We start from the raw sequence: 15,391 nt of genomic DNA, 5'->3' as shown, positions 1-15,391 counted from the left end.
ATGCTGTTAGAATCAAAGAAGAAGGGACATATTGGGGGAAAAAATGAACATTCAATTCATTTTGAAAAGGGGAATGGGGGTAGAGATGTTTATTTTATTACATCTAACAATTCAGAGAAGAAATAAATACTGCTAGGGCATTGAGCCTAGAGATGAGCATATATGGTGATCTAGACAGAACTAGGGAACACAGCAATGAGCATAAAAGAGAAAGGTCAGAGCCAGAAATGGATAATTTGGAAAGTTCTGCATAAAAAGAATCTTTCAAGTCAAAGGAAAATAGAATTGCTAAGCCAGGTAAAAAGCAGTGAGGCTGGAAGAAAGCTAAGGCCACTGTTCTGGGGGAGCCCCCATGAACCAAATGCCCCTTCCCACCACCTGTTTTTGTAAATACAGTTTTAGTCCAACATAGCCTTGATCCTTCATTTACATATTGTTTATAATTGCTTTTGCGCTCCAAGAGAAGAGTTGAATAGTTGAGACAGAGACCAAATGGCTGACAAAACATAAAGTATCTGGCCCTTTATAGAAAAAACTTGCCAACCCCAGATAAAAGAGGAGGAGCTACCAGAAAAGATTTGCCAAAAAGGAACTCTGAACCCAAGAAAGTATAGCTGCAAGGAAGTCAAGAGAGAGGAGGATTTCAAAGGAGTAGGTGAAAAGAAAGGATACAGTGGGTGTGGGGAGGATGAGGCTTAGGGAAAAAAATCTTTGAACGTTATGACTAGCAGGTCATTATGTGCCATTCCAAAATATCAATTTCTAGATGGACCAAAACCTATCACAAAATACTCAAGAGATATATTTGTTTCTCCCTTCCTTCCTTCTTTTCTTCCTTCTTTAGCATTAAAACATTGTTTTAGTATGAAAACAATCTATTTTTTTCTGCCTTACTTCCTTCTTTTCTTCCTTCTTTAGTATTAAAACATTTCTTCCTTCTTTAGTACTAAACATTCCTTCTTTTATTCCTTCTAAAATTTAATATTAAACATGTAGCACTGATCCAGGTGCTGTTGGAAGATACCCAAAGACAAGATGTGCATCCATAGAAAGTCATATAGAAAATAGTACTAGAGATGTAACAAGACAATATATGTGAAAATGTAGAATGCCATATGAAATTAAAGAATTTTGCATTAAGGCAATACATTACCACATACCATATACATAGTTTGGACTGAGTGCTTTGCATTCAATGGTTATTGTCAATAAAATGTCAAAGCAGGCTTTGAGAAATTTGGGATTATAGTGTAATTCAGACAGCACAAACAAATTCTTACTACCTTTGTGACCTTGGGACAAGTCATTTAGCTTCTCTTCACTTTACCCTGTTCATCTGTAAAACTGGGAAAAACAACACCCATTCCATAGAACTATTCCTCATATTCACCCTGGCATGTGCATTTCCATTGCATGATTTGCAGGGCTGTATATTATTCATGCTCTGTTGATTGCCTAGCTTCATCTCCCATCTTCCTCACAGCAGTCTCACTTCAGCCACATCACACTGCCAGCAACTGCTTGTCTTCTCAACGTTTCACCAATTCTTCGGTCTTCCTGGAAAGTACTCTCCACCTTGATCGTGTCATGCTGATAAATTTCTACTCCTTCTTAAAGACTTGGCTGAGACATGGTCTGCTTTGTGACTTGTCTGTGTTCCCTGAAAAAATTTAAAGCATCATCCTCTGCATTTCCACAGTGCCTCATACTGAAAGCACTTAGACTTAAGTTGATCAAACAATTTATCATCCTAATTGAGACACTTTTAAAAGTGAAAGAGGATGCTACTAGTAATTACACCAGGACAACAGACCTAAACCAGGACTGCCCCAGCAAACTCAGATGCATGGTCACTCACCTTTTCCTTATGTTGAAGTAATAATTATTTACTTGTCTGTCATCTCCTCCCCCCCCAACAAAATATACACATATACGCACAATCCTTGAGCCCCTGGAAGGGGATGGCCTCAGCACCTGGCCCAATGACACATAGGAAGCAGTTGATTAATCAATTAACTTATTGATTAAATCATGATGATTTTATTGGAGGAGAACATTATAGCCTGATGAAATGGCATAGAAAAAGAAAAGGAGATGGGAGGGCACGTTTACAAGCAAATAAACTCTCCTGGGTAGAACAGATGTTTGGGGGTTGGAACATAATTTGGGAAAGGATTGTGGAACTCTTGATCCTCAATCAGGATAAGGAATTTTTAACAGTAGGGGAAGGGGAAGGTTAAAGCAAGGAATGACATGAGGATAATGGGTAATTTTATGTAAGATGAATAGGAGGGAGCGGAAAGAAGAGGGAACTGCAGAGACTATTTGGATAAAATATTAAATTATGAAAGCCTGGATTAGGAATATTTGCCATTTCGCATTTTATACTTGGGGACAAAGTCGAGACCATTTAGACTGCAAGTAACAGAAATCCAAATTAGCCTGGTTTAATCAAAAGAGGGAAAATTGGCTGGGTGCGACAACTCAGGCCTGTAATTCCAGCACTTGGGAGGCTGAGGTAGAAGGATCACTTGAGGCCAGGAGTTTGAGACCAGACTGAGCAACAGAGCAAGACCCCATCTCTACCAAAAAAAACAAAAAAGAATTAGCTGGGTGTGGTGATGCACACCTTAGACCTACTTGGGAAGCTGATGGTGGAGAATCACTTGAGTCCAGGAGTTTGGGGCTGCAATGAGCTAAAAATCATGCCACTGAATTCCAACCTGGGAGACAGTGTGAGACCCTATCTGAAAAGAAAATAAAAGTGGGTAGGAGGGCTGAATTTGTCAGCTCAGCAAGCATAAATATGTAGGCATTGCTGGATCCAGGTCCTCAAACAGTGTCATCTCATTAGGAATCTTCTCTCCTTTTCCTAGTTCTGCTTCTTACTATGTCAGATTCATTCTTAGTCAAGTTCTCCCCAAAATGGTTTTCAGCAACTTTCAGCTGAAACACTGCTTTGCCAACAATTCTAGCAAAAATCCTAAAGAAGGTTCTCATTGGATACCTGCCCATTCCTGAACCAGTCACTGTTGGTGCGAGGGATTATGGTCTGACTGGCCAGGGCTCAGTTACATGCCCACTCTAGATGATAGAGTTGGTTTCACCTGAACCAAATAATCTAAGTGTTTGTGGGGGTTGGGGGTTAGGGTTGGGAGGATGGAGGGGTGAGGCACACAGATAGGAGCAGGGATATCTCGCTAAAGGAAAACTAACTTGTTTTGAAAAGAAAGAAAATGGGTATTAGGAAGCAAAACCAATAATGTTCTCCACATAAAGTCTATGATGTTATTTCTCAGTTTGAAGAGAACAGTGAGCTCCTTTAGATCATCAAAATCAAATCACAGAAAAAAAATTTCAAGAGGAAACATAAAAGTAATGATATTCCAAATGAGGAAGAATAAAGATATCTATTTGTTCTGAAATACTTTAGATTACATTTATGCAATATAGTTAAAATATAAGAGCTAAAATATAATTTGTTACCTTTAACCCAATAAATATGTTGTTTATTATAATAGTACATATCTCATGCTTATTATCCATAGAAAACAAAATATTATTTCACCTTTCCATCCAAACTATGAATGGAATAGTACAGAAACTTATGATTACTGATCTTTGAGAAGGCCGTTATGGAGCCAAAGGAGGGTTGAAAAGGACAATTAAAATGGCCCAATTTTTGTTGAATTCTTTATATAGTCTTATTGAGGAACGAATTGATAAAACTCTTCAGTCTGATATGACAAGGTCTGTGGATTTAAGAAACACTCATAAATTTGTTTGTAGAACTGATAGCATAATTCTGGAAAAACTACAAATGTGAATTTTCCCATGGTACAATGTTAGTGTTCCTAGTTGTCTAGATTAAAACAATTTTTTTAGAATGAATGTCTATTATTCTTAAATTAGAAAAAGAAACAAAAAAGTTTCCTTAAGAGAAAGAAGAATTATGACATACAGGGAAACTAGCGTTGACCTTAAAGTGGTGTCATTGTGGTCTTTCTCACAGGTTTTTTTGGTTGTTGTTTTTGTTTGTTTGTTTTTCCATAAATATCCATGAATATCTCAGAAACAACATTGAGTTGGATGGACCATTGATTTGAAATAATGTGGTAATTCTCTGATTATGTAAATATTATTAAAAACCATTTCCACAGCATTATGCTAGTGTACGTAATAAGAGTTTCATCATATTCACTGATACCTTACTAAATCATTTTGATTCCTTTCAAGAACGTACCTTTCAAGAACAAGTTTCTGACACAGAAAATAACCTGAACGAAGGACCCAGCTTGGTGGAAGCCATCTTTAAAATATTGTACCATTGCAGTTTTTCTCCACAAACATTTGCAAATGTTTTTGTGAGCTACATGGAAGAAGAGCAATTATGGGACTTTTTATATAACATCCCAGGTATGAGACATTTACTATTTTTAAAAGAAAAGTTCTATAGATACTTAAATGTACCTTTAGAGATGTTTAGAAGTTGTATTGATATTGGTTTTGCTGAATCTGTTGTTTGTGAAAGTTTACCTTACATTTTTTCAGTATAAAGCCTTCTGTTGGGAATCATTAATTATTAGTTCCCGTAAAATTTCATATACTTTGGGACAAGATGCAAGGGAGGTTGAAGGGAAAAGATTTTCTTATTTTATTAATTAGGGAATGTTCTGTCATAAAAATTTATTTTAATATTTATCACAGATTATGTTTTGCTATTGAGCATATAAGATATTAGTAAGATGTGAAAAGTATTTTGTGATTCTTGGGTGTATTTATTCAGCAAATTAATGGACAATACTATTGGTCAATTTTCTTCAGATGTATAAGGCATTTATTATTATGACCACAGTGCGCCTCTCTACAAGGCAAGCATATCCTGTGATTCCTTTGGAGAGAATATATTTTTCCCATCTGTATTGTTCTTCTTCCTTCAGCTACAGAGAATAATAAAGGCAGTGCAGGTTGTATGTTTGAACAGAAGGTTTTGATGGGTTGCCCCACCCTCTGGCCAGTGTAAAAATCTCACATTGTCTTATCCTTAATATTCTTCCTCTAAATTTTCATATTTAATATCTTGGGAAGACAAAGGATGAAAACTTAGACAATGATTTTTATTATTATCCTGCTATTCAAATAGTGATTTTTATCATTTACATTTAGTTTTCAACCTATAAACTTTCTTTTATCCTGCTTTGGAACCTGAATTTTCGTAAAATATTTCCTAGGCTTCATATAAAATATCTAACTAGTTCATAATCACGGTTTCACTCCTCCCAGACTTTTTGACTATCCTCCAGATATTACTTGAATATCATTCTAGCTGTTTTAAAGTCATTATGTTTCATCTTCTCTTGGTCATTATCCCTATAAAATAGTAATAGATAACTTTATGTTATGATTTCCAAAATCCAAATCTGTCATTTAAAGTTTCTGTAATAATGATCTCCTTTTAAAATGTTATCTCCTAGTTGCCATGCATTCCCTTACTGCTTCTTGCTTCCTCAAAGGAAGGGCATATTTCTAGGTAAAAAGGCTGAATTAGAAGCTTGTTGTGTTTCTGACGTAGTCTTTACTGAATTGAAAGAAAAACGACCTTGAAAGTTCTGCCACCCTCTACTGTTTTTAGTTGTTTCTGGGGAAGTAAGAGCTGGATTTTCTCACAAGATTATAAAGAATCGGTGACCCTCATGCTTCAACCACTATTTATCCTTCAACTATTAGGTTCCTGAACCATCTTTGACACTCAGCACAAAACTATACTGAAAATGACCTAGAAGATATAAATGGATTTCTGGTGCTGCTAGCGGAAAATAAAACTGTTTCTTGCTCCTAATTTGACATCTCTCCATCTACATATTGAGCAAACCCTCCCCCACATGGTCAGACAAGTCTCAGGAAACAGACGTTGTACATATTCATAGAGCCTGAATTATGTGTGAAAGCTCAAAGCGGCAGAACTTCAAATGGGTGAAACTCCCTCACCCTTTGTACAAGTTGTTGCTCCATAAACATTAAATATTCTCAAACCTGATACCTGCAGTGGTCATGAGGGTCTGAACTTTTCTCTTTTCTCTCCCATTTAAGTCTTTGAAAAGGTCTTTTTTTTTCTTCTGTTAGCAATCGTGGTTATTTTAAAAACCCTAGTAAGATAATAGAAGGTACTAATTCATAACAAAATTAAGCCTTTTACTATGACTTTTGTTTAATTTGAAAACATAACATGTTTACAAGAAATACAGCTAAGACATGTAATCATAATCCCACAATATTTACATTTTATTACTAATAGATCTATTCTTCAGTAAATATAATTAATCTACTCAGATTAACTAAAGTACGTTATTTTAAAACTTCACTGCTGTAGTTTCCTCATACTAAATCACTGTCTATGATTTCAGCATAGTTTACCCATAAAACATCACCGTCTTATCATTTTAGGGTAAAACGACAAAGATGAAGTGGTCAGTATCTTCATCTTATTGTTAAATAAACAAAAAGCAGAAATATTAAGAGAATTGCCTAAGACTGTCCACCAATTAAGTTGGACAGACTTAGCACAAGAAACCAGATCTCCTCTCTCCTAAGCCAGCAGTCCCCAACCGTTTTGGCACCAGGGACCGGTTTTGTGGAAGACAATTTTTCCACCAGGAGGGGGATGGTTTCAGGATGAAACTGTTCCACCTCAGATCATCAGGCATTGGTTAGATTCTCATAAGGAGCAACCAACCTAGATCCCTCGCATGCGCAGTTCACAATAGGATTTGTACTCCTATGAGAATCTAACACACTTCTGATTTGTCAGGAGGCGAAGCTCAAGCAGCAATGCTCACCCACCTGCTGCTCACCCCCTGCTGTGTGGCCCGGTTCCTAACAGGTCACAACCCAGTACTGGTCTGCAGTCTGGGGGTTGGGGACCCTGTCCTAGGCCATGTTATTTCTCATTTTTTTCTACTGGACTAAAGTTTTTGAGACACTACTTTTATGAACATATGAATTCAGTAATGAATTATACAATCTGATTTTATACTTAGAATTCCATCTAACACATAACTCCTTAGACTGGACATAAGCTAGGGAGGGACGACAAGAAGGAATATACCCACTTAAGATTACTACAAAACCTATAAACACAAAAAATAATTAAGTCAGAGACCTAATGTGGGTGTTTCTAGGGCCAATGCACTCTATAATAAATAGATTTGCTAACAATCATTGGACACCTGTGTCTTCAAAGTAGATCAAGCATTATTCAGTTAGACAAATGCAAATATCAAAGCATACATTACCTCAACTGGTTTTTAAAACAATGTCAGAACAGGCTTGTAAATGAGGCAAATACTGTCAAAAATGCCCGTCTAATATGATAGTAATATATTCAACAAGTATTGTTCACTTGGCTCCTTGATATGGCATTGGGCTTACTTTCGTTTTCCGAATCAGTTTTCTTCACTTTCTCACAACCTTTGGGAAAAAAAACTTTCAATAACCTAGCAAAATTTCTCAATTAAAGGTTAAGATCCAAAGTTTCCACTTTGGTTTTCTACTCCTCCTCAACCTCATAAAGACCTTTAAGAAGAGTTGTTTAGAGAGTATATATATGCTATATTGCCTTCTTGTTGCCAAAATTAATATACAGTGCCTTACCTTCCTATCAGACACAGTGATTGTCTCTATTACCTACATAAACACCTGCAGCATAGTATAGGTAGATTTTAAATGTAAGCTTTCACATATTGAAAGGCTGTCTTTGTTCTATGTTGTAACTAACCATTTATTCTCATCCTTTTGTCACCATTCAGTTTGTTTGCAATTCACCTTATGCAGCTGGAAACCATCATTCTTTTTTTTTTATTTTATTTATTTATTTTTTTTAATTTATTTATTATTATTATACTTTAAGTTGTAGGGTACATGTGCATAACGTGCAGGTTTGTTACATATGTATACTTGTGCCATGTTGGTGTGCTGCACCCATCAACTCGTCATTTACATCAGGTATAACTCCCAATGCAATCCCTCCCCCCTCCCCCCTCCCCATGACAGGCCCCGGTGTGTGATGTTCCCCTTCCTGAGTCCAAGTGATCTCATTGTTCAGTTCCCACCTATGAGTGAGAACATGCGGTGTTTGGTTTTCTGTTCTTGTGATAGTTTGCTAAGAATGATGGTTTCCAGCTGCATCCATGTCCCTACAAAGGACACAAACTCATCCTTTTTTATGGCTGCATAGTATTCCATGGTATATATGTGCCACATTTTCTTAATCCAGTCTGTCACTGATGGACATTTGGGTTGATTCCAAGTCTTTGCTATTGTGAATAGTGCTGCAATAAACATACGTGTGCATGTGTCTTTATAGCAGCATGATTTATAATCCTTTGGGTATATACCCAGTAATGGGATGGCTGGGTCATATGGTACATCTAGTTCTAGATCCTTGAGGAATCGCCATACTGTTTTCCATAATGGTTGAACTAGTTTACAATCCCACCAACAGTGTAAAAGTGTTCCTATTTCTCCACATCCTCTCCAGCACCTGTTGTTTCCTGACTTTTTAATGATCGCCATTCTAACTGGTGTGAGATGGTATCTCATTGTGGTTTTGATTAGCATTTCTCTGATGGCCAGTGATGATGAGCATTTTTTCATGTGCCTGTTGGCTGTATGAATGTCTTCTTTTGAGAAATGTCTGTTCATATCCTTTGCCCACTTTTTGATGGGGTTGTTTGTTTTTTTCTTGTAAATTTGTTTGAGTTCTTTGTAGCTTCTGGATATTAGCCCTTTGTCAGATGAGTAGATTGCAAAAATTTTCTCCCATTCTGTAGGTTGCCTGTTCACTCTGATGGTAGTTTCTTTTGCTGTGCAGAAGCTCTTTAGTTTAATGAGATCCCATTTGTCAATTTTGGCTTTTGCTGCTGTTGCTTTTGGTGTTTTAGACATGAAGTCTTTGCCCATGCCTATGTCCTGAATGGTACTACCTAGGTTTTCCTCTAGGATTTTTATGGTATTAGGTCTAACATTTAAGTCTCTAATCCATCTTGAATTAATTTTCGTATAAGGAGTAAGGAAAGGATCCAGTTTCAGCTTTCTACTTATGGCTAGCCAATTTTCCCAGCACCATTTATTAAATAGGGAATCCTTTCCCCATTTCTTGTTTCTCTCAGGTTTGTCAAAGATCAGATGGCTGTAGATGTGTGGTATTATTTCTGAGGACTCTGTTCTGTTCCATTGGTCTATATCTCTGTTTTGGTACCAGTACCATGCTGTTTTGGTTACTGTAGCCTTGTAGTATAGTTTGAAGTCAGGTAGCGTGATGCCTCCAGCTTTGTTCTTTTGACTTAGGATTGTCTTGGAGATGCGGGCTCCTTTTTGGTTCCATATGAACTTTAAAGCAGTTTTTTCCAATTCTGTGAAGAAACTCATTGGTGGCTTGATGGGGATGGCATTGAATCTATAAATTACCTTGGGCAGTATGGCCATTTTCACGATATTGATTCTTCCTATCCGAAACCATCATTCTTAGCAAACTATCACAAGAACAGAAAACCAAACACCGCATGTTCTCACTCATAGGTGGGAACTGAACAATGAGATCACTTGGACTCAGGAAGGGGAACATCACACACCGGGGCCTATCATGGGGAGGGGGGAGGGGGGAGGGATTACATTGGGAGTTATACCTGATGTAAATGACGAGTTGATGGGTGCAGCACACCAACATGGCACAAGTATACATATGTAACAAACCTGCACGTTATGCACATGTACCCTACAACTTAAAGTATAATAATAATAAATAAATTAAAAAAGAAAAAAAAATGTTTTAAAATATTTTGTTGATTGAATACAATAAAATTCACTCATTTCAAGTGAAGAGTTCAGTAAGTTTGACCAATGTATAAATCTGTGTGACAGCCACAACGATAAAGATATGGAACATTTTCTGTCATCTCCAAAGGTTCTTTCATTCCCCCTTTGCCATCCATTCTCCTTTCAAGTCTCAGCACCAGGAAGACACTGACCCGCTTTTTGTCATGATAGTTTACTTTTGATATTCTAGAATCTCATATAAATAGAAATCTATGTATTCTTTTGTGTCTAGCTTCTTTTGCTCAGCTTAATGTTTTTGAGAATTTTATATTATGCTTTATCATTAGTTTATTTCTGCTCATTGCTGAGCAGTATTTCACTGAGTAGTACTTTTTTAATACACTTGCCAGTTGGATGGACATTTTGATTATTTCTAGTTTTTGGCTACGATGAATAAAGCTGCTATGAATACTACTGTATGTCTTTGTGTGACTACAGATATCCCTCAGTATATGTGAGGAATTTATTCCAGGAACCATTCCCCTTATTAAAAAATCCATATACTCAGCCAAGTGTGGTGGCTCATGCCTGTAATACCAGCACTTTGGGAGGCCGAGGTGGGTGGATCATCTGAGGTCAAGAGTTTGAGACCAGCCTGACCAACATGGAGAAACCCTGTTTCTACTAAAAATACAAAATTAGTTGGGCTTGGTGGCATGTGCCTGTAATCCCAGCTACTCAGGAGGCTGAGGCAGGAGAATCACTTGAACCTGAGAGGCAGAGTTTGCAGTGAGCTGAGATGCCATTGTACTCCAGCCTGGGCAACAAGAGCGAAATTTTGTCTCAAAAAAAAAATCCATATACTCAACATATACTCAAGTCCTGCAGTCAGCCCGACAGAACCTGCGTATATGCAGGTTTTGCATCCTGCAAATATTGTATTTTCAATCCGCATTTGATTGAAAAAAGTCTGCATGTAAGTCAACCTGTGCAGTTCAAACTCATGTTGTTCAAGGGTCAGCTATGTATGCTTTCATTTCTCTTCAGTAAGTACTTAGAAGTGGAAATGCTAGGTGATGTGATAAGTACATTTTTAACTTCAAAGAAACTACTGGCCAGGTGTGGTGACTCACACCTGTAATCCCAGCACTTTGGGAGGCCGAGGTGGGTGGATCACCAGGTCAGGAAATCGAGACCATCCTGGCCAACGTGGTGAAACCCCGTCTCTACTAAAAATACAAAAATTAGCTGTCTGTGGTGGTGCGTGCCTGTAATCCCAGCTACTCGGGAGCCTGAGGCATGAGAAGCACTTGAACCCAGGAGGTGGAGGTTGCAGTGAGCCGAGATTGCGCCACTGCATTCCAGCCTGGCAACAGAGTGAGACTCCATCTCAAAAAAAAAAAAAGAAAGAAAGAAAGAAAAAAAAATACTAAACTGTTTCACAAAGTAGTCATATCTTTTTACATTTTGGCCAATAACGTATGAAAATTTTGTTTGCTCCATATTCTTGCCAACACTTGAGATTGTCTTTTTGATTTTGGTTATTCTAAGGCGTAGGTAGTATTATCTCATGAAGCTTCAATTTACATTTCCTTCATGAATAATGACATTGAACACCTCTTCATGTTCTTAGTGATCATTTGAAAATATTATTTTGTAAAATACCTATTCAAAACTTTTGTCCAATTTATTAATTGGTTGTCTTACTGAGTTGTAAAGGGTTCTTTATATATATGTTGCACATAAATTCTTTGTTTTATACATATATTGATAAAATTTCCTCCCTGTCTATGGCTTACTTTTTCATTTTGTTAACAAGGTCTTTTGATGGAGTGAGGTTTATAATTCTGATGAGTCCAGTTTATTGGGTTTTTTTTGTTTTTTTTTTTTTTTTTGAGATGAAGTCTCATACTGCTGCCTGGGCTGGGTGTGCAGTAGGGCGATCTCGGCTTGCTGCAGCCTCCACCTCCCAGGTTCAAGTGATTCTACTGCCTCAGCCTCCCAAGTAGCTGGGACTACAGGCGCGTGCCACCACGCCTGGCTAATTTTTGTATTTTTAGTAGAGACAGGGTTTCACTATGTTGGCCAGGCTGGTCTCGAACTCCTGAATTCATGATCTGCCTGCTCAGCCTCCCAAAGTGCTGGGATTACAGGAGTAAGCCACCGCGCCTGGCCCACTTTATCAGTTATTTTAATCGTAGTGCTTTTTGTGTCCTAAGAACAATTGGATTGTCTAAATTTTACTAATATTTCTCCTATGATTTCTTTTGGCAATTTTATAGTTTTAGTTATGTTTAGTTCTATGATGGATTTTTGTGTATAGTGAGATAAGTGTTGAGGTTCTTATTTTTCCATATGACTATATAATTTTTCCAGAACCGTTTTTTAGAAAGGCTATTCTTTATAAATTGGATTACTTCAATGCTTTTGTCAGAAATAAATTGACCAAGTCATCAAACAGATGAATCTATTTCTGGACTCTCTATTTTGATACTTGGCACTATAGGTTTATATTGTTGCTTGCTTTCTATTTGTTGTTCTATCTAATCTTCATTTTCCCTCTATTTTGGCCCTCGTTTGGATTAGTTGAGTATTTGTCAGTATTCCGTATTACCTTTTCTAATGGCTTCTTTATTTACTTTAGTAATTGCTACAGGGTTTACAATATGTATCTTTAACCCATCAGAGTTTACTTTTTAATAACATTATACTACTTTGCATCTAATATAAGAACATTATAATGCTATATTTCCATTTACTTCCTCCCTATCCATTATTCTATTGTTGTTGTACATTTTATTTCTACAAATATTATAAACCCTACAATTTATTGTTTTATTTTTGCTCCAAATATTATATTTTAAAGAAATTAAAAATGGGAAAAAGTATTTTATATTTGTCCACATATTTATCATTTCCATACCTTTCTTTGTGTAGATCAGAGTTTCCAATAGGTATCATTTTCGTTCTACCTGAAGTACTTCCTTTAACATTTCTTGTATTACAAATCTGGCATTAATTTATTTTAGCTTTTGATTGCATGACAAAAAGCATTTTGCCTTCATGTTTGAAATATTTTTCAGTAGATATGGAATTCTAGGTTCAGATTTTTTTTGTTGTTGTTCTTTTTCATTTTTCCTTTAGCACTGTAAAGGTGTTCATCTTATTATCTTCTGGCTTGCATTATTTCTGACAATAAATCAGTGGAAATATTTGCAGTATCTGTTTCCTTTTACGTAATATGTCTTCTTTTATAGTTGATAAGGACTTTTCTCTTTGTCACTGCTTTTCAGCAATTTAATTATGATGTGCCTTGTTTTTCTTTTCTTTGTATTTTTTCTGCCTAGGGTTTACTGAGCTGCCTGAACCTGAGATGTTTGATTTTTATCCAATTTGAAAACTTTTCAGCCATTCTTTCTTGGAACATTTTGTCTTTTGCCAGCCCCACTTCACTCCCTCCCACTTTTTCTGGGACTCCATTTCGTGTATGTTACACCTCTTGGCATTGCCCCACAGGTCACTGACGCTGTATTCTTCTTCCTTGTTTTTTTGTATTATTTTTGTTTTTTAACCTTCTTTGTCTCTGTTCTTTTGTTTGGTTACTTTTTATTGTATCTTCAAGTTTGGTGATTTTTTTTTTTTTTTCTGCAGTGTCTGAAGTACTATTAAGACTATATGGTGAATTTTTATTCCAGGTTTCTTCAACTTCTAGCAAGTCTATACAGTTTCTTTTTATATTTTGTATACACCTTCTCATTTAAATATTCTTATACATACATGATGTCTGTTTTAAAACCTTGTTTGCTCATTCCATCATCTCTTTCATTTATGGATATATTTCTATTGACTTAGTCTTCTCTTGATTATGGATCATATTTTTTTCCATGCCTGGTAATTTTTTATTGAATGCCAGACATTATCAGTATTATGTTGTTGAGTCTCTAGATTTTGTTTTCTTCCATTACAGATTTTGTTGTATTGTGTTACTTGTGTATCACCTTGATCATCTTGAGAGTTAGTTGTTTTCAAGGTTTATTAGGGCAGATCTAAAGTAGTCTTTATTCTAGGCCTGGTTTAGCCCATTTGCTAAAACATTTCCTTTTTGGGTGTCCTTTGAGTGTCAGATATGCAGTGACATCTTGCCACTCTGGTCTGAACTCAAGACTTTGCCAATCTTGTATGAACTCTGAGGATTGTTCACCTAACAGTTTCCCAGTAGTTGTTTTTCGCTTGGCTTCTTGGAGTCAACCTTCCCACTGCCAGCCTAGTATTCTGTGTAAGACTGGAAGGGAACCTTATGCAGATTTCTGGAGCTCTTTCCCTATGTAGATCCATCCCTTTGGTACTTTTCTCAGAAAATTCCAGCTGCCTCATCCTCCTGTGTCTCTTCATCTCAGTGAGACTTTAATGGTTTGCTTGACTTTCTGCTCCTTGAACTGGGATCCTGAAAGTACATTCAGACTTTAATTTGTTTTCTTTTAAAGGCAATGACAGTGTTTCCTGTTGTCTAATATATGAAAATAGTTATTTTGCATATATTTCCCTGTTTTCTAGCTTTCATAGCAGGAAGGTGAGTCTGGGACCAGTTATTTTATCATGACTAAAATAAAAGTTCTTCTTCAAAGTTATAATCATTTTTAAAAATAAGTTATGATTATCTCAGGTAGCAAGCCCACTAGACACATAATAAAATATTTGGAACTGGCTTTATCAGCTGACTATTGACTGAAAACACTGATTTCCTAAATAACATCCCTAAAAATGAAGGACTCTCAGTGTACTATTTTTCACTTAATTCATAATATCATTTCCTTGGCCACTAATACATTCATACCATGAATCTAGTTCATTTGAGAATAACTTATTTGCTATATAGCTACTTTCAGGAACAATTGAACATGTTATATGATATTTGCTATGCTAAGTAACCAAATTATCTTAGCCATTCATAATTATTTTGTGCAATTGTGCTTTAAAAAGAAATTAACAAATTACAAGAAAAATTCACACCAGAAATTGATTTTTAAAATAGTTTTAAGGTATTTTCATAGTGTACATTCTTCTCTTCTTCTATACATTAATGCAGTGCTCTATGGTGAAAAATGTTTTACATTGAATTCCTGTTTGTGCCTCTTTTCTTCCTCTAGTTCTTTCCCAGCACAAGATTCACTCTGGGCCGGGCGTGGTGGCTCACGCCTGTAATCCCAACACTTTGGGAGGCCGAGACGGGCAGATCACCTGAGGTCAGGAGTTCAAGACCAGTCTGGCCAACATGGTGAAACCCCATCTCTACTAAAAATACACACACACAGACACACACACACACACACACACACACACACACACACACAAATTAGCTGGGTGGCCAGGCACAGTGGCTCACACCTGTAATCCCAGCACTTTGGGAGGCCGAGGTGGGCGGATCACGAGGTCAGGGGATTGAGGCCATCCTGGCTAACAAGGTGAAACCCTGTCTCTACTAAATATACAAAAAATTAGCCAGGCATGGTGGTGGGTGCTTGAAGTCCCAGCTACTCGGGAGGCTGAGGCAGGAGAATGGCATGAACCTGGGAGGTGG

General features: G+C 36.8%; 1 protein-coding gene across 15 annotated transcripts in view; it reads left to right on the top strand.

The window, feature by feature from the left end:
• Nucleotides 1-15,391, top strand: part of KIAA0825 (KIAA0825 ortholog) — a 473,576-nt gene that overhangs the window by 193,210 nt on the left and 264,975 nt on the right. For all 15 annotated transcript variants that reach the window (XM_073993835.1, XM_073993834.1, XM_073993826.1 and 12 more), the window contains one exon: nt 4,237-4,416. In XM_073993835.1, the coding sequence (XP_073849936.1) occupies nt 4,237-4,416 (180 nt within the window). The remainder of the gene's footprint in view (nt 1-4,236; nt 4,417-15,391) is intronic.

This window comes from Macaca fascicularis, chromosome 6, assembly GCF_037993035.2.
Source record: "Macaca fascicularis isolate 582-1 chromosome 6, T2T-MFA8v1.1".
Classification (NCBI taxonomy): domain Eukaryota; kingdom Metazoa; phylum Chordata; class Mammalia; order Primates; family Cercopithecidae; genus Macaca; species Macaca fascicularis.
This window is presented reverse-complemented; position numbering and strand designations above follow the sequence as displayed.